This window comes from Bos javanicus, chromosome 11 (assembly GCF_032452875.1).
Source record: "Bos javanicus breed banteng chromosome 11, ARS-OSU_banteng_1.0, whole genome shotgun sequence".
Taxonomy (NCBI): Eukaryota; Metazoa; Chordata; class Mammalia; order Artiodactyla; family Bovidae; genus Bos; species Bos javanicus.
In genome coordinates this window covers 104,242,778-104,265,929 of record NC_083878.1, presented here as the reverse complement: position 1 = coordinate 104,265,929, position 23,152 = coordinate 104,242,778, and the positions used below count along the sequence as shown (strand labels likewise).

General features: G+C 62.0%; 1 protein-coding gene across 1 annotated transcript; it reads right to left on the bottom strand.

The window, feature by feature from the left end:
- Positions 1–4,694: 4,694 nt before the first annotated feature.
- On the bottom strand, positions 4,695–22,448 carry DBH (dopamine beta-hydroxylase). The gene is made up of 12 exons (XM_061434138.1): positions 21,973–22,448; positions 19,700–19,846; positions 17,658–17,915; positions 16,695–16,871; positions 16,104–16,206; positions 12,436–12,602; positions 9,397–9,540; positions 9,096–9,134; positions 8,490–8,549; positions 7,552–7,679; positions 6,932–7,091; positions 4,695–5,304 (listed from the first exon to the last, which is right to left on the bottom strand). The coding sequence occupies exons 1-12, from the start codon at positions 22,321–22,323 to the stop codon at positions 5,173–5,175; spliced, it is 1,866 nt and encodes a 621-aa protein (XP_061290122.1). The 5' UTR covers positions 22,324–22,448; the 3' UTR covers positions 4,695–5,172.
- Between the last annotated feature and the right edge of the window lie 704 nt (positions 22,449–23,152).

Sequence of the window (23,152 nt, the reverse complement as noted above, 5' to 3'; positions counted from 1 at the left end):
ACCCCAAAGAGCCGCTCGGGAAGGTCTGAGCCCCAGCAAGCTTCCCCATCGCTTCGGGCTGGACCGTATCGCCCTCTCCCATCGGAGCTGGTGACCTCAGGCCAGCCCTTCCTCACCCTAATCCGGAAGCACTCTGCTGCCTTAATTTTGGAAGGTTTTTCTGGGCAGAATGAGCACCGTGGCTCTGAGCACCACCTGGAGCTCTGCACAGGCTGGGCTGAGCGTGGCTGTTAGCAGGACACAGGAGAAGGGCCCCCCCCCCCCCCGCCACCGACCCTCAGACTCAGCCCACATGCGGCCAGCCATCCTGGGAGCTCTGAGCCTCTTGCAGGGACCAGGGCAGCGACGTGCCCTCTGGAGGAAAGTGGACAGACCCCCGCCTACCCAACTCTCCTGCTGGCCCCTGTCCAGCAGCCTGAGCAGGCTGTTAGGGACCATGCAGGTCCCAGGTCCCTGCACCCAGCAGGGATGGTCTGCCAGCACCTGGCCTCTGGTCTCTGCATGGCTGGCAAGGATGAGGTGCCAGCTTGCTCAGTTCCTAGATGCCTCACACTCATGGGGCTGGCCTGGGACCCATTGCCCTCCAGCTGTTAGGAGTGGTGGCAATGGCATTTGGCAAAGGAGAGGCTCTAGGGCCAGACTTGAGTGACGTGGACAGCGAGCCCGTCACGTGCAAAGGGCCTGGGGTGGGCGTGACCCGCCATGTGCCTCGGGCAGTGTCAGCCTGGCTGGGCTTCCTCCACCCCGTCTGCAAAGGGGTTTGGGGCAGCGGGCAGGGTGCTTTGCTGCTCTGCCTCAGTCTGGGGACACCCCGGTGGAGCTTCTGCCTGCTGAGGACCCTCCCGGACCCCACAGAGGTGCCATCCAGCCCAAACAGGCCCGAGTGTTCAGCTCACCCCCACGCCACGGAACGAAGTGCTTGCCTAGGGTGGCCAGCACATCCTACCCACGTCCCTGATGGACAGGAGAGCGCTGAGCCGTCTGGCCTGGGGTCGTGCAGCGTGAGCTTGGAGAGGGCCTGCCCAGCAGAAGCCCTGGGACCCGAACAAGACGCTCGCTCCTCCCAGGGTCCTCGCCTGGCTGCTCGAGCAGGAGGCAGTGGGGCATCTGGTGGGCCGTGGGGAGGAGCAGGCAGTGTGGCCAGTGGGGCACCCCTGAGCGCGGCCCTGGGGCTGGGTGCATGCAAGTCTGACCCTAGAGCCTCTCCTTTGCCAAATGCTGTTGCCACCACTCCTAACAGCTGGAGGGCAGTGGGTCCCGTGCCAGCCCCGTGAGTGTGAGGCATTTAGGAATTGAGCAAGCTGGCACCTCATCCTTGCAGCCATGCAGAGACCAGAGGCCAGGTGCCGGCAGACCGGTGCAAACGTCCTTGCTGGGTGCAGGGACCTGGGACCTGCATGGTCCCTAACAGCCTGCTCAGGCTGCTGGACAGGGGCCAGCAGGAGAGTCAGGTAGGCAGGGGCCTGTCCACTTTCCTCCAGGGGCGCTGGATGGTCTTCCAGGCGGCCTTCTCGCTGCTCCCAGAGCTCAGGGGCGCGTGGCAATCCTGAGCGGCCTCAGAACGCCCAGCGTGGGCTGGTGCTGGGTCCCACCTTTGCTCCCCCTCAGCTTTATCCTTCGTCCCTCCTCATAGCCCAAGGAGCCTGCTGCCAATACGCTAGCTCCCTGCACACGGGACCTGGAGCTGCGGGTGCTGCCCCTTGGCTCCCCCGCTGGGCTCCCCCTCCAGCCCCGTGAGCCCCCCAGGCCTCTCCCAGCAGTCGGGCCCTCTCGCCTCCAGAGGAAGAAGGGACAGGATGGAAGGCCAGGGCAAAGCCTTCGTCTCTGACTGGGAGGGGATGGAGGGTGAGGGTCCCCACACAAAGGCCTCCTGAGCTGTGACGTCAGAACGGGGCAGGGCTCCCCAGGATCAGGTCTAGCGTCTTCCACTGAAGGCTCCCAAAGTCCCCCCATTAGGAGTCTGCCACAAACACCATAGTCTCTGGCCAGGGATTCACGGGACCTGGCGGGCTGCCTTCCATCCAAGAACCTCCTGAGAAAGCAGGGAAATGTGGAATGTACGCGTGAGGCTGGGTGGGCGTGGGGGAGGGGGGATACTGGAAAGACGGGAGAAAATAGAACCGTGCGTGTCCCAGGGAGACCGTTGGCGGGTTTCAGCGCATTTTGGAAGAGCCAGAGGGGAACGGAACGGGGCTTCTTTGCCGTAACGAGAAGCTTTGTTTTCCTCTGTAGCGGAGCCCAGAGCAGCAGGAGCCCCCAGGAAGCCTGGACTGTTTCACCTTCAGCATCACAGGGTTGGGGCGGGTGGGGGGCAGGGACTGAGAGAGCCTGTGATGGTTTGGGTCCTGAGCCTGGCCCTCCCCAGGCTTTGGGAGGCCTGTTGGGCATTTCTCGTGCTCGTACCCGGGGCTGGAAGGACCTCCCTTGGCCTGGGAGACTGGTCCTGCCCTACGTGCCTCCGTGGACAAGCCCACAGCCCTGCCGGTCCAGTTGCTCTGCCCAGTGACAGCCAGATCAGGGCCGCCGGGCCCACTGGGAGGGAGCTGGGAGGGGGTGCAGGCGGCTCCCGCCCCATCAGTCTGGGGCCTGACCCTGGTGCGGAGCAGCCCGATGGGACTTTCCGTGCTGCTGGACGGGCCGATATCCCAGCAATGCATACCGGAGCCCTGGCCACATGTGGCCGTGGAGCGTTTGAAATGTGGCTGCTGTGACCGAGAACCCAGATGCCTTATTTTACATCACTTTAATTTATTTACGATTACGCTTCAACAGCCACATGAGCCTAATGGCCAGTGGGCAGTGTGGCCCCGGGGCATCCTGGGGCCGGCTCAGGCCAGGCACCCGCACCTCCCAGGCTGTCTCCACACAGAGCCTGCACGGGCACAGCTCAGCCTGGCTCTCCAGGCCTGGCACCCTAGCAGCCCTCGCCCCCAGGAGCCCAGGGAGCCTTCTCCGTGGGCGGATGGGGAGAGGAAGGCCCAGGGAAGGAGAGTAGGTTGGCCAGAGCCACTCAGCAGAGGGCAGAACGGGACCCCTGGCCGCTGGGCCCATATCGCTCCTGTCCTGCAGAAGGTGGGCGAGCCTGACGGTGCGTGGGGGGCCTGGCTGAGGGGCGCCCAGCCCTGGCCGCAGACGTTTCCCTGGCTGGCTTAGCTCGGTCCCCATGAGGTGCAGGGTGTGCTGCCTGGGTCCTCAGGGGAGGCTGGAGGCTGGGAGCTTGGGTTCTGCCATCACACAGGCCCAAGGTCACCTCCAGGACCCCCCACGCACGCTGGGTGACCCTGGCACCTAGCTTTAGGTGTCTGAGTGCCCCCGTCTGTCAGTGGGAGGAAAGACAGCGTGTCCTGGGCTCGTGGCCGAGTTAATGCAGAACCAGGGTGCATGTTCTTACAGATGACCCGGGTGGGATGCTCCGGGCAGGGCAGGGGGCGGCAGGGGCCTGTGCGTGGGGCAAACCACACGCCACCCCCCAAGGAAAAGAGCGACCAGCCCGAGGGCAACAGTGAGTGCAGGGGAGGGCGTGTCAGTGAGGGCGGCAGAAGGTTCTGGAACTGGGAGCGATTCCTGGTTGCCACTAATCCCCCAGGGACCCTGGGGGCGGGGGGCAACTTTCTCTCCTGCGGACCTGGGCTCGCCCCTGGGTGAGGCTGGGGCAGGCGCCGCTGGTGCCTCCCAGGGTCTGGGGAACAAAGCGATAGACGGGCTGGGTGGGGGTGAGGCCGGGGGTCACCTCCAAGCCCTCCCCCAGAGCTCCGGGCTGACGGGACCCCTCAGAGGGAGGGGACTTCCTGGACCAGACGGTCAAGGCCAGCGGCTAGGTGAGCCGCAGCTGCCCTCCTGAGGCCGGGGCCCTGCAGAGAGGGCCTCTCGCCCCACTGCCCCCCGAGGCTCTAAAGATGACGGAGGGCTGGCCGCTCTGCAGCCTCCGTCAGGCCTGGCAGCTCACAGCCGTCACGGCCTGACTTATGGCAGGGGCAGTGTGATTTACAAGACGTGGTGCGCAGCGCCTGGCCTGTAATGAAGTGCTGGCAGGAGGAGAAGTGGCATTTAGCAGATGGCTGTTGGGGTGTAAGGGGGGCCCAGAGGCCCATCCATCACCCACCCTCTCCTAGAAGCCGCACAGCATTTTGCTGAACTGGCTGAACAGAGCTGAATCTGTCTCTCTCGGCAGCAACTATCAAAGAGCTGAACTTGGCCTGAAACGAGCGCCGGCTAAGAGGGAGGGAAGGTGGAAACGACCCAGGAGGCAGGCCTGGCCAGGCAGCGCCACCCTGCACTAGCTGCCACCGGGTGCTGGCCCCAGGCGTGAGCCTTATCGTCTCAGCAACTTGCACGACGCTGGCCCCGTCTCACAGATGAGAAGACCGAGGGTCGGGGAGGCGGGGCCGGCCTTCTAGCGCAGGTCTGGTTCCAGGGCTTGCTTGCTCTGTCAGCCACCTGTCCCACCGCAGAGAGAAGTGACCTGGGCCATTGACCCCATCTCCCAGGGAGCTGGTATCCAGATCCTGGCCTAGATCCTTGCTGTCTCATCCTTTTGGTGGTGGTGAGAGCTGTTCTTAGGCTTTCCCTTTAGGTAGGTGAAAATATCTGTTTACCCTCCAATGGATCAATTTCCCAGGCGAGTCTCTAACTAGCTAAGTGGTTTGTCCTGCCCCCATCGGCAGAGAAGACGCCCACTGCGACACACGAGCTGGTCTGCAGGGACACGTTTAAGTACAACAGCACTTGCACCCGTCACACGCAACACCGATCACCCTCTGCGGGGGCTGGGGACGCGGGGCCGGGACAGCTCCGGGAGTCTGGCCCGCGTCCGGTCGTGGCTCGTGTCCCAGGAGATGGGCACCCCCCAGCCCCAGCGAGATAGCAGGGCTCTCGGGGCTCTGGACTCTAGACTTCCAAGAGGGGTTACCCTTATGCTGTGTCAAAGGGTGTGCAAGGGTCCCGTTCCACCTGGGCCTCGGTGGGTCAGCAAAAGTTGTCACGGGACCCTCTCAGCCATGCAGGGGGTCCCTGGGGGAGAAAGCTGGACCAGACCCTGGTCTCAGGTGGTGGCTTGGTCCAGCCCTCCGTGCTGGGCTGTTCCATGGGGGTCTTCACAGAGTAGGGGGTGCACAGAGCTGCTGTGAGCCCGCAGGGGCAGCATGGTGAGGGGAGCGAAGAGGCCACCCACGTTCAGCCTTTGCCCCCACCGATGTTCAGCACGGTGGGGCCGGCGGGGCTCTGAGCCTGGCTGGCTGGGCAGTGAGGGGTGGGCTCTTCCAACCTGGACACGATCTCAGGCAGGGGCTGCTGATTCCACTCGCCCTGCAAGGAAGGGACGAGGAGGTAAATGGAGGCTGGAGGGGCGAAGTGGGGGCCACCTCCCCCAGCACTTCTCCCAGTGACCCTGTGGGTTCCTGCCCTTAAACTCACCTTCTCCCAAACCAAAGCAAACCGCCCACTGCTACATGGGGTCCTCACCTGGGAGACGGGGCCGACCCCATCTGCCTGCTCAGCCACCCCTCACTTCCTTCAGGGAAGCGGTCAGACGGCCTGGGTGCAGCCTGAGTGTTCAGCCGCTCTCCCCACCCCCCGACTCATACACACGGCTGCGTCAAACGCCGCACTTAACCACGTCAGACGTCAGCCCCAAACTGCTCTTTGATGATCCAGTGTTGGCCCCCACCTTGGGGCTGGGAATGTTCAATTAGCGATTAGTCCAGCTCCCAGTGCTTCCAGGAAAGCTGCCTCACAGAGTTGCAGGCTGCAGAGCCTTCTCCACCTAACTCAGCCCCAGCCCAGGCCCTGGGCCCTGCCAGGAGCTCGCAGGGGCTCAGCGAGATGCCTTTGGATCCCGATGGGTCCCGAATGAGGAGGGAACCCAGCCTGCAGCCTCAGACCCTGACTTCTCACCGACCCCACCTGCTGAGCGCTGTGTTGTTAGGCTCCGGGGGAGGCTGCGGATGCCCCACTCACACCACTGAGGTTAGTCCCGTGATGTGCCGGCGTGCCAGAGAGGGCGGCACCTTTGGGGGCAGTGGTCAGCACCCTCCGTAGGTGGTCGGCTGTCTGTCTGGGCCGTCTCTCACCACCTAGTCTTTGTTTTGTGTGAGTGCTTCTTGCCAGCTCCTTGGGGGAGGAGTCCTGTCACCCACTGGGGTCCTCTAGGGGTTCTGGGGCACAGCGGTGGGCAGAACTTGCTGCTGGGTGTCCGGAAGGGGCGACTGTGTGGCCAAGGGCAGCCGGCCGGCCCCAGCCGCATGCACCCTTCCCGCAACATGGGCAGCCACACCTGGCAGCAGACAAACCACACACATGCACACACACACACGTGTACGCACACACACACACGCACACACAGGCAGCCACACCTGGCAGCAGACAAACCACACGCATGTGCATGCACACACACGCACACACACAGGCAGCCACACCTGGAAGTGGACAAACCACACACACACATGCACACGTGCACACACGCACACGCACGCACACACACGTGTACGCACGCACACGGCAGCACACCTGGCAGCGGACAAACCACACGCATGTGCACGCCACACGCACATGCACACACACGCACACACAGGCAGCCACACCTGGAAGTGGACAAACCACACACACACATGTGCGTGTGCACACACACACACGCACACACACATGCAGCACATACACATGCACACATACACACGCACGGACACACACACACACACAGGAGGCCACACACGCACACACACGTGCACACAGCAGGCACACCTGCAAATGGATGCCCCCCCCCCAGACACACACACACAGGCAGCCACACCTAGAAGTGGACAAACCACACACATACACGCACACACACACGCACGGCAGGCACGCATGCACACACATGCACGTGCACACACAAGGTGCACACGTGCACACACGCACACACACGCATGCACACGCACGCGTGCGAACGGCGGCACACCTGGAAGCGGACGGCCGAGGACCTGTTGCAGTGCATGGAGATGGGTGCGAAGCCGTACAGGGCCTTGAGCACCTCGCGGTTGAAGGAGTTCCAGGGCACGGAGGCAAACTGCTCAGGGACAGACGCCTGGGGGCAGGTGCAGACTTCCTCGCTGTTGAACCTGGTGAGAGAAGGAGCTGTCCAGAGTGGGGTTTGGGGGAGCGGAGAGGAGCCCAACAAGGCACCCATGATGCCTCCCTGCAGAGGGGTGGGGTCCCCAGAGTGGCCCTTCTAGCACACTGCCCTGGCCCTGCCTCCCGCCCTGACGACGAATAGGCTTCATCTCTTGTGCCATCTTGGCTCAGGTGGGAACGGCTGCTCCAGGGCTGGGTGGAGGGGCTCCTCGGGTCAAGTCCAGACTCGATAGGAAGCAGGTATGGGGGTCGCCTGGGGATGCCTCCCACCGGCGCCTCAAGGTGGGTGGGGGCCTGATCGCCAGGTTCCTGCTCACCTTGCTCCTGGGCGCCCTGCTTTCGCCCAGGGCCTGGAGGGTTTGGGGTTGGGGGGAGTGTTCGGGGCCGGGGTTGCCCTGCCGTGCCCAGGATGGAAGGCACAGCGGGCACGCCCCGTGGAGCCATCACCTGTTCACGAGGCGGAAGTACTTGTGCAGGAAGCCAGGGTCCACGGCGCTCTTGCAGAGCTCCAGCTGCGTCTGGGGGTAGTAGTGCACATAGTTGACGCACATCTCCTCCAGGATCCCGAAGCCCCCCTGCAGGGTGGAGACGACCCCGTCAGCACTGGTGCGCCAGCCTCACCCCAGACGCTGCCGTTCAGCCTCTCTGGGTGTTCAGTGCTTCCACGCACGCACGCGTGCACCCACTCATCGCACGAGGCCAGATCGTGTTCTGAGTGGGCAGAGAGAGACCCTGCCCTCCTGGGGTCCTCAGCCTTTGCCAGAGAGACAGACAGCACAGCAGTCAGCCGGCACGTGCAGCTCAGGGAGCGACGCCTCCTCTGCATCCTCGGCTTTATCCCACCTTTGCCGGTCGCAGGAGGCAGGGAGCCCCCTCACACCCCCAGCCTCACCCCAGCGTGGGCTCCGGTGCTGACACATGTCTCTGGCCTTGGCTCTCCGACTAGGGCAGCCATCAAAATAACCCGGGTAGCTCATTAAAGCAGACATCGCCGGGAGTCACCACCCAGCCTGGGGAGGAACTGATGAGTTTATGTGTTTATTGGGTACCCAGGGGATGTTTGAGGGCAGGAGGAGGAGAAGGGGACAACAGAGGATGAGATGGTTGGATGGCATCACCGGCTCAATGGACATGAGTTTGAGTAAGCTCCGGGAGTTGGTAATGGACAGGGAGGCCTGGCGTGCTGCAGTCCATGGGGTCGCAAAGAGTCGGACATGACTGAACTGAACTGAAGAGGGGATGCTAATGCTGGCCCAGGGCCCACAGCGTGAGAGCTGCTGCTTTACTGGATGAATGAGCGAGGGGCAACCCCGCCCTGTGCTCCAGCAGAGCTGAGACTGGTGCCTGAGCTCTGCAGCAGGGGGCGGGACGTTGGGGTGACTTACCACGGTGGCCAGCCTCCTGTCTTCCGTGTTGTATGTGCAAGAGGTGGTGAGCACGTCTCCCTGGAGGGCCGAGGCGACAGACACCCTCAGCACCTGCCCGCCTGGGGTCCAGGTGCCCTGGGCTGGACCCACGAGTGACCACAGTGGTCGGTCCACCCGGAGGAACTCAACAGTGGCCCCCGGGGTCCCCACACTTGAGGACTACCCTGGAGTGTCCCCAGGGAGTGATGACCAGTCGACTTCTCTGGCCCCTTCTTACTTGGGCCACAGGCCAGCTGGTGGCTGCGTGGGGCTGGTCGGGTGTCACAGCCTGCGTTTGGGCCAGCCCCCACCCTGCCCATGAGTGCCCTGCTGCATGGCCAGCGACCCACTGGCGAGCCCCAGGCCCTCATCTCTCCCTGAAGCTCTCGGGTCTGTGGGCCTCTGATCAGGCAGGAGGAGGCCTGTGACCCCAAGTGCCCTCTGGTCCTGGCCCCTCCAAGGGCCCCCTGTGCAACCCCGGGGGAGTCTCAGAACTGGTTCTGGAAGGCCTTCCACGGCCTCTGCCCTCCCCATCCTTCCTGCCCTCCCCCCACCTCAGTCTCCTGCCCTGAACCAGGCACTCACCGGGTAGACAGACACGACCTTCTTCAACATGCGGATCTCCTGGGGTGGGCAGAGCAGAGGGCGGGGAGGGGCAAGGACGAGGCGAGACTTCAGAGTCCTGCAGACCCAGTGCCCCACCCTGCCACCCCACGACCTGAGGGACGCCAGAATGGCTAAGTGAGGCCTCCGGCCAGGAGGCCATTAGAACTAGAAAGTGAGCGTGGGATGGGGGGGTGGTGTTGGGAAGAGAAGGTCAAACGGGGCCCTGGCCGTGCCCTGGCGGGCCTGGCGGGGCGGGGGCGGGTGGGGTGGGCGTCCCCACCTGGAAGTGCGGGCTGTAGTGGTTGTCCCTGTTCACGATCTCTGTCTCCCGGCCATCCCTGGCCAGCACTGTGACCACCTTCTGGCCGGTCAGGTGCGTGTGGAGCTGAGAGGCGAAGATGTGAATCCCCGAGGCAGGCAGGGCCTGCGGGACGGGGCAGGGTCAGGGCTTGGCAGGCGGCCGCCGCAGCCCACAGCCCACGAGCGGCCTTGCGCCTGGGTGGCCCTGGCCCTTCCTCCTCCCCAATCGGGCGAGGCGCTGGCCGTCCCAGTCGTGGCCGGGAAGCACCGGGGAGACGGGCCAGCCCTCACATCACCCCCAGGGCAGAAGATGACATCCCAGACGTTCCCCCGACGTGACGCTCACGCGGTTTAGATGGAAATCATCCTAAAACGATTACATTCGTCGAGCGATTTCTCCACCACATGTCATCTCCCTGACCTTGCGCCGCCGTGCCGTCCACACGGTCGGCAGCTCCGTCACCAAGTGACCACAGGTTGCTGCACCTCTGCGAGTCACCCGACTCCCCCTCCGTGCCTCCAGCTTGCTCTCCGCCAGCCACCGCCCCTGCCCTTGGTCATTAGGGGCACCCTCTGGCCCCCTTGCAGTGATGGAGGGCTGGGAGACCTTATGGCCACATGTGTGACAACTGGGAGCCCCTGCCGATGGGTGGGACCACGGGTCTCTCCCCTTGGTCCCCACAGTCCAGATGTGTGACAGGTGCAGGGGGATTGCCGTCTTGGGGCCTATGGTCGAAAACACGGTGCTTCTTCTGGGCTTGTCTTCAGCTGGGATGTCTAGACCAGGACAGACTTCCGACTGCGGAAGCTGTGCCCCTCGGGGGTCTGCCAACAGAGACGAGACCCCCACTCTTCCAGAAGCCCTTCCACAAGCGTCCACAGAAATGCGATTTTCTCAAAGAACGTACTATTGGAAGGGGAACAAGAACACTGAGCTCTTTTTGTTTTTTGCTGTAAAGTACTTAGAGACTCTGCGGAGAGGAGGCAGGCAGGCCCTCGTTTCCAGGCTGGCGAGAGGTGTGCTCAAGGTCAGAGGGTCAACACGACCACCAGCTCTGTCTCAAGGGCACTTTGCTTGCCTAAGGCTTCGAGGAGCCCCCCGCCAAAGGACAAATCCCAGGGGATCCACTCATGGGAAGACAAATCCACTCTAAACCTCACCACAGAGCAGGCTGCGCCTGACTTCTCGCTCTGCACGGCAGGCATGGTGGCCCCCGCGGGCCCCAGGTTCCTCATCTGTTGGGTGGATATGCAAACCCTCACCCGGCTCTGTGACAGTGAAGGGGCCATGCGGGAGAGGGTGTGCACAGCATTCACAACGGACCGAGAAGTAACATCCGCCAAATAGAAACCACCAGAGTAAGACAGACAGCCCACCGGAAACACTGGACGAAGTTACGAGCAGGTATTCACAGAAAAGGAGGGCGAATGGCCTAGAGGTTGGCGCCAAGGTCCTCAGCGTCTATAAATGTGTCCTGAGGTCAGTCGCTCAGTCGTGTCTGACTCTTTGCCACCCCAGGGACTGTAGCCCGCCAGGCTCCTCTGTCCATGGGATTCTCCAGGCAAGAATACTGTAGTGGGTGGCCTTTCCCTCCTCCAGGGTATCTTCCCAACTCAGGGACCCAACCCAGGTCTCCCGCATTGCAGGCAGATTCTTTACCATCTGAGCCACCAGGGAAGCCCAAGAATACTGGAGTGGGTAGCCTATCCCTTCTCCAGGGAAACTTCTTGACCCAGAAATCAAACCAGGGTCTCCTGCATTGCAGGCGGATTCTTTACCAGCTGAGCTACCAGGGAAGCCTACTTCTATAAATAGGGGAATTCAAATGAACAGCAGGGATGTTTTTCCCCCAGTGATTGACACGCTAAGACACTAACACGGTGGGTGGGTAAGTCTGGGGCGCTGGGCACACCCCAGTACTGTGGGGGAGGAAAGCTCCGAGTGGGCTTTCTGGGGGCCGTTTTACCAGAGTCATCCCAGTGAAAGCTCACATCCCCGTGCGTGGCAGCTGCACCTCCAGAATCCACCTGGCACAAGTTTCCTGAGCGCACATAAATTCCCTGGAGGGTTTCTTCCCATCAGTGGGAAGTTAAGGCAGCCTGGATGCTGGTGATGAGAGGACAGGTCAGCCCTGGCCAGAACTGGGGGAGGCAAGGGGCATGGAGGACCCAGAATCTGGGGAGCCCCTTTCACTCCTCCGGAAGCTCAGGCCCTCCATCTGCTCAGGAGACTGATGTTACCTGTGCCCACCTGCCCCTCGCAGCCCCGGGGACCAGTGCTCCCTTGTATGCTCTGCCCTGGACGCCTGGCTGGTCTCAGGTGATGAAGTTCCCACTTCATCCGTGCTGCGCGTCGGTTAAAGGGCAAGTCACGGACGAACTATTCAATTTGTTTTGAAGCATGCAAGTGAACGGGCTTGTAGCAACAAGCAGGGAAAACATCTAGAAGGAAACAAAAGATCCCAGAACTGGCAGCCAGGGCAGAGGAGAGGACGCTGCGCTGAGGGGGCCTTGGGGGTCAGCTGCGTTTTTCCGCGGTGAACGCGTGCCTGCCCACTCGTGGCTGAACTCGTATTTTCAATGCTGGCTGGGGTGTGGACTGAATGCGTGCATGCTAAGTTGCTTCAGTCGTGTCCGACTCATTGTGACCCTTTGGACTGTAGCCTGCCGGGCTCCTCTGTCCATGGGATTCTCCAGGCAAAGTACTGGAGTGGGTTGCTATGCCTTCCTCCAGGGGATCTTCCTGATCCAGGGATTGAACCCGAGTCTCTTACGTTTCCTGCAGTGGCCAGCGGGTTCTTTACCACCAGCCGCACCACCAAATGGGGGCCCACAGTTATTGCTGGAGAGGGTGATGCAGAACACGCAGCCGCAGGAAGGCTCCTTGGGGTCAGGGGGCTGGGGAGGCTGCAGAAGCTGCAGGGTTGGGGGGAACGAGGTCACAGCTGCTGCCCTTGGTGCCCACCCTCGGGCCTCAGCAGGAGAAGTGCCAGGCCCCGCCCCGGGTCTGGCCACTCACCAGCTGGGTGCACTTGTCCGTGCAGTAGCCGGTGAGGACGAAGGCCGTCTCCTGCGGGGGGATGGCCATCACGGGCGTGTACGCCAGGCCCAGCTCCATGATGCCCGCATCGAAGCGCCGCAGCGCAGCCGTGTAGTACAGGCGGATGCCCGAGGAGTCGCGCCGGCCTGGGGGGAGGAGGGACGGAGGTGAGTGGAGGCCCTGGCCCCCAGCCCCGCACATGACCCCCAGCCGCCCTCAGCCAGGAGGCGCTGGGCACCCATGCCTGCTGCTCCCTGCCTTTGTCCCCACACCCGTTTACTCCAGGCAGACGCCATGGTTACCGGAAGACAAATTCACGCACCCCGCGCGGTTCCCATAGGGAGAGAAAGAGCTATTGTTTCTGCGAAAACGAGGCAAGTGCTCTGGGAAGACTTAACTAAGGCAGCAAACGAAAGCCCAGAACGGTGCTCTTGAGCCGGGCAGGGCGAGATGCCTGCCGTGCGTTGGGAAGCTGGCCAGTCCCTCCAAGGGCTGGGCAGGCGCCTTGATGCTCTTTCTGTGAGTTCACAGGGCCCTGAGCTGGAATCCACCCGCAGCGCGAACCGCTCAGTTTGGGCGGAGAGGAGGGCACGGCCGGTCTCACAGAGGAGCCTCCACCCCTGAGCAGGTGAGCGCGGGTTTGCATGGTGAGGTCAGCAGGAAGTATTTAAGGCACGTCCTTCTGGGGCTCCCTTGTTGATTCCTGTCCTGCAGGGTTGACCCAGGGCTTGCATCTCCTGGGAAGACGTCCCAGGAGAAACCTGAGAAGGAGGGTGGGCTCCTGGGGCGAGGTCTGGAGCTCCCCCGGCTCTCACACCGTCCTGGGCTCCTGGGGCGAGGTCTGGAGCTCCCCCGGCTCACACACCGTCCTGGGCTCCGTTTGCTCAAGTGTGCTGTGTGATCTCCGGCAAGTTGCTGTCCCTCTCTGGGCTCAAAGTCAAAGGCCTCATCCAAAGAAGAATCATCGCTTCTGCCCATCACAGTCCAGCCACACCTGCCGGCTCTTCTTGCCGTCAGCTAATTGGCGAGTCCAAAAACTTCCTGGGCAGCCTCCCAGTGGTCATGTGAAGCTGATGGCCGGAGGTCCGGGGATGCTGGCACCCACAGGCCTCTAGCGGCCCCTTCCTGCCCTCTCCCTGCCTGGAATTGCTCAGCGAGGCCCTGAGCAGTTCAGGTCTGATCCCACGGGGGAGGAGTGGAGCTGGACATGGCTCACCCCCTCAGGATACGCAGGAGAGCTGGGAGCCGGGCAGAGAGCCCGTGGAACCAAAGAATCATCGTCCCACATTATAGATGGGGAAACTGAGGCACAGAGCCTGAGCTAAAGTCCCTGCTCAAGAACTGCAGGGCTGGGAAGTAGCCGAGCTGGAATGCAGCCCACGGCGCCTTTGGGGCCGGGCTGTCTCCCTGCTCAGCTGCTCTGAGGTGGAACCAAGAACATCCCCTCTGCCTCCCGCCCCCTTGCACCAGCCACCCCCCCCACCACCACCACCGCAGTGTCCAAACTCAGCCTCTGTGTCTCTGGGCTGATTACATCAGAGGATAATAATAAAAAGGGAGATGCAATTGGTTAAAATTCAGACAGGGATTAAATAATGAAATAATTGTGGAATTTTGATATTTATAGAAAAGAGACCCATCTCCAGATTTTGCGAAGCGACAGGAGCGTCCTTATATTTGGCAAAGGATCCATAAATACAAGCAGATAATCAGGAAGAGACAGACTTCCTTGATGCTTAAGGAGTTTTCGAAAATCCATTTGCTTTCAGGTTTTAAATGAGCCATAAATCCCATACCACGCTAAGGCCCAAGCTGACTTATGGTCCTCTCTGTGCGTGCGGCAGATAATTCTAGCGGTGGCAGAAGGTATTAATTATGCGGCCAGGAAGAAATCGTTGGCGGCTACTGGTCAAGCTCACCCCCGGAGCCTGCACCCTGTTGGGAGTGCTGTGTCCCGAGCCTTCACAGCCCCAGAGCGGCTGAGCGAGTGAGTGAGCACGGGCAGGGGGAGGGTTCCCCACGCCTGGTCACACCACCAGGGAGAGACGGGCTGGGCCCAGCCTGGAGCTCAGGTTCTTATCAGACCGTTTCTGCCCTTCATTACACAAATGAAAAGTGTCATTTAAAAAAAAGTGAGTGAGAAGAAGCCTGTGTGGCTATATATGGCGGAAGATGCCGGTGAAACGGGGAGGAAAACCCTCTCACTTTCTGGGGTAGTATCATCTGGCATCACCCTCCTAAAGACTGACCCTGTGCCCACCTTCGGGTGCAGAGCGGCCCAGCCGTCCTGCTCTCTGGCCCCCACCTCGCTTTCCCAGCCCCTACGCTACAGCCAGGCCGGACCACCTGTGTTTTCTGGAGCATGCTGGCCTTGCCCACCTCCATGTCTAGGCACAGCCTGTCCCTCCATCTGGAACGCAGCACATGTCGGCTTCCCTCATGAAAAGGCTCCTCGTCCTCCAAGGCCGCCACCATGCCGCCCGGGCCACCGAGACTCCTCCTTTCATACCTCCTGGCCCCCTGCTTGCGTCTCCCTCCTGAGAAGACTTTGCACCTTCCTGGACCCGAGGTCTGCTGTGGTCAATCGGGGAACAAGATCACACTGCTTCCCACGCGGAGGGTCCCGTGGGTTTCTGTCTGCTGAGCATGGACTCAACAGCAGGAGGCAGATGAGGGCCACCCCTCCAGCACCCAGGGCAGACATCTCCAATCAATCCCAGATGCCTTTCCAGGTGCCGTTGCCGAGGGCCACTCAGAGGAGAGCCAGGCGAGCAGGACCTGTTTGCTGCCCTGACTCAGAACACGTGGAAACAGAGCCCCGTTGTCACACGCACACTCCAGGCACACATTTGCTCCTTCGAGAGAAGCAGGAGGGAGGCCCATGGCCAGAAACACCCCTGTTGAGCCAGGCACGCCCCTTGGCCCCTGGAGACAGTCTGGGGCTGTGCCTCCTCGTGGTCAAGCCATCGGAGGCTGGGCTCTGGGTCAGGGATGATGTTGGCTCGGAGGGCCCTGCTTTCTGCTATCCAGCCAGGTGCCTTGTCCCGGCCCATGCTGTTCTGGGAATGGAAGAAGATGGGAGCACCCCTCATGCTCAGGGGTAGGGGGCGTCTCTGGGTTTTAGCAGCCTCACAGAAGTTAGACTTCCGGGAGATACGGCGTTTGCAACCCCCTCCAGCTGACACCCTCTCTCCACTGTCTGTGTCCCCGTTGGTCGGCACATCCTGATACTAGCCGTCTGCTCTGCAGGTGCCAGCAAGGAAATGCTGTGGGGAGGGGTGAGCTGTGTCTTACCCTGGCCTCAATTTCCTCATCTGCAAAATGAGCACACAAGAAACCTCAAGCTGCCTTTCCCAGGTGGTTCCCGGGGCAGTGCCAGGGCGGCAGCAGGTGGGGTGGGGGTGAGGCGCTGGGCCCCTCCTGTGGGGGTGTGCGCCTTTAAGAGCCCACCGCAGCCACAGGAGACGGGCAGAGAGGAGGCTGAGAGGGCCACAGGCCACAGTGGGTCAGGCGACAGGCAGGCTCGACTCGGGGGAGAGGACGCAGGCTGAGCCCTGGCAGCCCGGCTACCCCCCGGGACACAGCGAGTCCACGGGCTCCGAGGGCAGGCGGGGGCAGGTAAGAAGGGCAGCGCTCGGACGTCCTACCTGTTATCACCAGTGGGTTGTGGTAGTGAACTTCCAGGCGGAGAAATCGGGAGGAGCCGGGCCCCCCGAAGGCCAGGCCCGCTTCCTCTGGGTAGTAAAAGGCCTGCGGAGGGCAAAGGGAGGGCTCAGCCCAGAAGACAGACGGGCAGGTGCCAGGGGAGGCCCTGGGGGCCAGGGCAAACCCACCCGCGTGCCGGAGCCTGAGCTGCAAGGGTGGGGGCGAGGGTTGGTGGGGCAGCCAGGTTAGAACCACGCTCCCCCGCTGACGGGCAGCTCGTTACCAGCCCACACAGTGCTCCTGTTAGACTTGACGTCAGGGGGTGCAGAGAGCTCTTAACCCCAGGCAAGCCCACCGCCCAAGCCCACCGCTGAGCTGCTGGAAGAAGCTGCTGGAAGAAGCTGCTGGAAGACCCTGGACACAGCCAGTCCCCTCCAAATCCAGCGGAACTTGATGGGGAGTGAGAATGATGCCCATGAGGGAAGGAACAGGGGCTGGAGGAGGCATCTGTGGCTCCAAAGAGCCATGGGACTCCAGCGGTGTAGAGGCAGTGGGGAGAGGGGGCCCCGGGGAGACACGGGAGGGGCACTCACCTTGGCACCCAGGGCCCAGGCGGCCAGCACGTGACGGCAGAAGTTGAGCCGCTGCGGCTTCATCTTGGAGTCGCAGGGCCCGCTGAAGTGGGGGATGGTCTCGAACTCGGCGGCGCACTGGAAGACCTCCATGTGGTGCACCAGCGCCTCGTTGCCCTTGGTGACGATGGGCTCATACTGCGGGGTGGGCATCCGCTGAGACCCCGCCCCCACACGCTCACCCCCACTGAAGCCCCCCTCCCGAGTGGGACTCTGCTTGCCCATCTGTAAAATGGGAGGGCTGCACCCGGTGGTTTCTGGGGAGCCTCGAGTCCAGGGTTTTGGGAGCTAACCCACCACCTGGGAACCAGTCAGGATCTGCCAGAAGGTCATGGTGAGAGCTGAAGCAGAGGGAAGGGGTCCCCGGCAATTCATTTCTTGGTTGGGGGGGGACAGGAAGTCAGCAGTCCTTGCGTGAAAGCAGCAGGGGCTGGAGACACGGAGATTGCTCAAGGCTGAGCCTGAGCCTAGGGGGCAGGTGCAGCTGTGAGTCTGTCCCGTCGCTTCCTGCTGTGTAAGTTGGGGGCTCACACAGCCTCTCTGGGCCATACACCCTCAACTGGAATAAGGATGCTGATCTGTAGGGCTGTGTGTGTAGTGCTGGGACGATGGAGTGGGTAAACCACTTTCCCTTCCCCTGGAGCCAGACAAAGAGTAATCCAGCAGCTGTTGTCATTCTTGTGTCTCCGGGTGCAACTGTTATTTCAAGGGGGAGTGTGGCCTGACAGACAGATAGATAGACAGCCATTCCCATCCCAGGGGAAGATGCAGAAATCAAGACATCGGTTGGTCCAGGCTGGAAGCCGGGCTGCAGCAGCCCTGGGGGGCGCGGAGGGGGAGTGAGCAGGGCGATGGGGGTCAGAGCATGCGTGGGGCTGGACCCCGGACAGCTCTCCAGGAGTGGACACGCCGGGGCCCGCGTACCATGACGATGTGGTGCCGGGGGAAGCCGTCCGGGAGCTCGGTCACGTAGCACCAGTACGTGGTCTGCTGGCCGGGGATGAGGACGTCGGGGGCGCGGATCTCCATGGTGCGCGTGTCCGCAGGCAGGGCCGGCTGCGGGATGCTGGGCTTCAGCAGCTGCACCCTCTGCAGCCCCGTGCGCAAGCCGGATGTGTTGATGGACTCCAGCGACCGGAGCGGCTCCTCCAGGAATCCATACACCAGGTGGACGGTGCCGTCCTGCAGGCAAGACAGGGCCTCGTCACTCACAGCCCCAAGCCCAGCTCCTGGTGAGCGGGAGGCTGCCGGGTCCCTCCCCACAGTGACATGCTTGGTTCTCATCTCTGTGAAGGACGGGAACCTTCAGGCTCTGTGTGAACTGGGCTGGGATTAAATCCAAGGCCACCCACGCCCAGAGCCCACGCATTAATACCTTTTGTCTTCCTAAATGCCCTCAATCTACATTCGCTTAGTGTCCGTTCAACTAACCATTGCTGGCTCGCTGTGAACGAGGCTGGCTCATCTGGGACCCCGGGTCCCTCTGCCTCCCCCAGGTCCCTGGGAATAGGGCTGTTCTCTGCACAGGTGTCTCAGAGCTCCAGGCGGGAGGTTGCCCCGCACCAGACTAGAAGCTCTGAGCTGAGCACACGTGGGCATCAGACACCCTGCAAAGTTCGGGGAGAGGGTGCTCTGCCCGCCCTTGCCTCCTCCATGGGTAAGCAAGCAGGAGAGTTGAGGACTCGGGTGACCTTCTGGAAGTGACAGGGACAAAGCAGGTGATTAAATAGTTAATCCCATTAGCGGATTCTAAGTAGGAAAAAGTACAGGAGACCCCTGAATGTTAATGATTACTCAAGAAGCATTTGCTTAACCACAGAACCAAGCAACAAAACCATACAGAAGCAGCAAGAGACGCGCCCCCCAAATAAGAAAACAGCGGTGGCAAGAGGCCCCCAGCCCTGCCCAGTGAGCTCAGTGAGCTAGGGCCTGCCCTCTGCACACAGGAAAGCGGTGCTTTGTGGACCTGGCCTGACCATGTAGGGACAGGGAAACTCCCCTGCCCGACCGGGAGGAGGAGCTGACGACGGAAGCGTGATGTCTACTCAAGAAAGACAGAGAGGGTCTTCTCCCCACCCCACTTCTCCTTTGGCTATAAAACTGTAGCCCACTAAGTTCTCGGGGTGCAGGACTCTCTTGCCTCCCAAGCGTCATGTTCTCATGAACCCCTTCTTCTCGATCCCTCTGCCCCAGGCTGGATTCTTCCTGCTCTGAGACAGGAAGGACTGGCGCTCTCCGGAGCCCCCAGAACACTACCCGTCTGTTTCAGGACTTATCCTGGCCCCAGCTCTGTCCCCACCACGCCATGGGTACCCAGGCACGTCCTCCCCCGTCTGGCCTCGGTTTCCTCACGTTGTGCCAGGCCAGCCTGTGTCACTGTCATGCTGCAAAGATAACGCAAGCCCATGGGCGTCAACGTGCACTGAAAAGTTAGGTGGATTTTGTCTTCAAGAGAAAACCGGGTTGCTTTTCCCTAAGGGTCTCGGATCCGCTGTGGCCGTGAATTCCTGGACGGAGCAGGTTGAGCCTTACTTGTAGGTCCCTTTCTCCCTTTGCAGGCAGGTAAACTGAGGCCCAGTGGAGGCGGGGGCTTGCCCTGAGCCTCAAAGACCATTGGCCAACCAGGGCCAGGTCGAAGGACCAAAGTCTCCTGGAGAGTCTTCTCCAGAATTCCACTGAAGATGCTGGGCCCAGAGGAGAGAGCGAGTCCAGGGCAAGGTCACTCAGGGCTCCATTAGAAGGCTTCGGGGCGAGACCCACGTCTAGAAACATGTCAGCTAAGTGTCAACCAAGAGCTGCTTATTCAAAGCATCAGAGGCTGAGAGCAGAGCTGGCTTCTCCCAAGCTGCCTTGTCCCTGCCTGGCTGCCCCTGGGAGCCCCTCTCTCTGCGGGTGAGGGGCCTGGGATGCTGCCCCGGACGTTACGACGGCTCCACCCCGCCCACGGCAAGCGGGCCGCCACCCACCTCGATGAGGTAGTCGTTGGGGTCACAGGTGCCAAAAGGCCTCTTGAAGAGCAGGTACAGGCCTTCTGGAGTCCTCTGTGCCCGCAGAAGCTGGTAATCCTGCTGGGAGTCCAGGTGGACCTGCCCCTTCTGGTCACTCCAGGCATCCTGCAGAGACAAGGTCAGGCTTGGAGCCCAAGCGGCCGGGCCGAGGGGGCGGGTGGTCACCCACAGCACAGCCCCTGGACACACCCCGCCCTGGGGTGCCTGGCCTTGACAGGTGACCTCAAATGCCAGCCGGCGCTGGTCAGCCAAGCAGGTTCCCAGACCTCTGGGTGGGGCCCAGAACCTGTATTACTCAGGAGGTGCCAGGACTGGGGACGTGGGGTCCTAGACAAAGAATCCCTCTTGGTCTGGGGGACAGCGGCCTGACAGCACACAGAGCCTTGGAGACGTGGAGAATGAGGGGAGAGAGAGACGCTGGCAGTGGGGTGTGGGCACCAGCCCATACTCAAAGGCCCTGAGAGAGTGAAGCCCTGCACCTGCACACCTCACTCGAGTCCCAGCTTTGCCTGGAGAAGGTAAACTGAGGCCCCGGACCACACAGACCCACTGCCGGTCCCCAGGATGTTCAAGGGCGGCGGCTCTGGCCAGCCCCTCCCCTCCCCTATCCCCAGCTGCCTCCTGGCACCCAGCTCTAAGGCCCGGCCACCCAGGGGCTCCAGGCCAGGGCACCAAAGACAGCCATTGGGCCAGGCGGCTGCGAGGGAGGCCCTGCCCCGACCAGCAGGTGAGGGGCAACGCGGGCCAGAGCTATTCAGCCTCAGAATGCTTTCAAACCCTGCATTCAGGGCGGCAGCACATTTTCTTCATTTCCTTGAGGAAAAAAAGAAACCCACGAAAGATTTTGCCAAATCTCCCCCCTGGAGAAAAGCGCCGTGACGAAGCTCCTGCCGGGGGACGCTGGGGATCTGCAGGACTCAGTTCAAACAGAAGCAGAAACTTAGCCTGTGAGCCTTCAGCTGGAAATCTAGAATGTATTTGTTGAACATATTGCTAGAGGAGGAAAAACAAGCCTGACATTTGTTTGCATAGGAATTTGTTGTGCAAATTAATCTTGCCTGTGCAGGAGGATGCGAAAGTCACCCCAGCTCTCTTGGCAGCCGGGGAAGCTGGGCCCGGGGCTCGCTGCTCCTCTGGGACCGGCTTGGAGCCGTGCTGCCCCGGTCTTCCTGGGCCGTGACCCAGAGCCACTGAGCTGCCTCGTGCGGGGGAGGCGGGGCGGCCCAGAGCCAGTGGCCCCCATCCCATCCGGCTGGTGGTCAGGCTCACCCAGGCTCCCGCCTCCCTGGAAAATGGGCAAAGCTCCTTCCTGCCTGCAGAGTTGTGGTGGGGGTTGGATGGAGCACCCCTGGGGTTCCAGAAAGATCAGCCAAGGGTGTCAGCTCATGTGAACCCCCTTATCCCGAGAAAGTAGAGAGGCAGAATCATACCCACTCTGCAGATGGGGCACACGAGGCTGGGAGGCCCCTCCTGAGCCTGGCTAGCCAGTCAGGCCGGATTCCCACTCTTCAGGAAGTAAGAGCCCCTCTGCCCACAGATCGAGTGCCTGCTGACTTGCAGGAGCGTGTTAGCCCTCCTGGGTTTGTGTCCCTGAGAGAGCGGGTTTGGCCCCCAGGGAGGCGGGGGTAGAGGAAGCTGGGGCGGTGCTCAGGGCAGGATGGCTGGGCTCTCCCCACCCGGGGGGGACCCTCTGCAGTCTGTCCAGGGCCCCGCAAGCCCCTCTCCTCCGAAGGGCAATCTCCCTGCTCCTCCACCCTTTCCAGCAAGAATTGAGGGTGAATTTGGGGTGTGGAGTGAGGTGTGTGCCTCAGTGTGGATGGTTCCTTCCAGGCCGGGTGCGCAGGTCACCCACGTGTGCAAGCACCAGCTCCCAGGCGGCGCAGGCCGGGCCCCTCGCTTGGGTGCGTGTGAGCTCCGCACGCTGTTTGTGCAGGTGGGGGCGTGGGGGCCTCCCTCCTGAGGGCGACATGGAGGTGTGGAGAGGCTGTACTTTATGTGGTAAGCGTGTCCCCCGTCTTGGGCTGCGCTCCTTGGGCGTGCCGGGCAGTCAGGGAAGCCACCTGTTTCCCATCTTGACCTCATGTCGGCATCCGAGACGCCCAAGCTTGGGACACAGGGATGCTCAGATACAGGGGACCAGAGAGGCGAGAGGGAGACTTCCTTTGCCAGGTTCGGGAGGGCGAGTGCAGAGAAGGGCAGGATCGGGGGCGCTGCGGTGGGGGAGGACTCACCCCGAAGTAGGCGCCGTCCCTGTCAGTCCAGAGTACCACCAGGTCAGCATTTTCCAGCTCCCCTCGGTCCGACATCCCGAATAGGACACCAGCCTTGAGCTCCCGCACCAGGAGCTGGAAGTAGACGGTCTCCTGCGCATAGCTGACGTTCCAGGACAGCTCCAGGGTCCCCTCGGGGTCCAGGGGGATGTGGAAGGGGAAGGGGCTCTCGGCGGGGGCCGAGCCCTGCAGCGCAGCCACGAGGATGACCAGGAAGACGGCCACCGCGGTGCCGTACATGGAGGCCGCCTCGCGCACGCTGGGGCTGGGGACCTGCATGGCTGGGCGAGCGCGGCCACCCCACCTGGCCATTTATGTCCCGGGCCCCCGGGGAGGTGGGCTCAGGCTGCACCGGTAATCACATTTGTCTGGTGGGGAATTCAATTGTCCCAGCAACCCTCCCACCAGCCCGGGCCCCCAGGCCAAAAGCTTTTCTGCCCTCGTTTCTCCTAATTGGCATTAATGACGCATGGACACCATCAGCGGGAATCGAAGCAGACGGGCTGATTTCATTCCCTCTGAATGGTCCCCGAGAGCCATCCGGGAAGGGCTCCTCCCTGCGGGCGCCCTCCAGCTGAGCACCGGGCTGACAACCAGGGCCTGTCCCCGCACGGCTGGCAGGCGGGGCCGTGCCGCCCCATTTGTGGATGGGCAGACCGAGGCTCCGTGGGGTCATTTCCGAGGTGGTGGTGGTGGTGGTGGTTTAGCTGTGAAGTCGCGTCTGACTCCTTTGTGACCCCATGGACTCTAAGCCCACCAGGCTCCTCCGTCCGTGAGATTTCTTAGGCAAGAATCCTGGAGTGGGTTGCCATTTCCTCTCCAGGGGATCTTCCCGGCCTAGGGATCGAACCGCGTCTCCTGCAGTGGGAGGCGGATTCTCTACCACTGAACCACCAGGGAAACCCCCATTTCTAAAGTGGCCAGTGAGAAAAGAGACCTCAGTGCTGCAGGCCCAGGGAGCCATGTCTATAGCCCTGGAGGGCGGACCAACTTCAAACTAAAAATAAGAGACGATCCCCAAATAGTCCCCGTGTTTAGACACTCTCCCCGGGCCTGCTGCCGCCGCTCTTGTCTGCTCTCTTCTCCCCACAGGCTCCAGCTGGCGCCACAGCTGCTCCCGAGGGAGTGGGCGTGCTGCTGG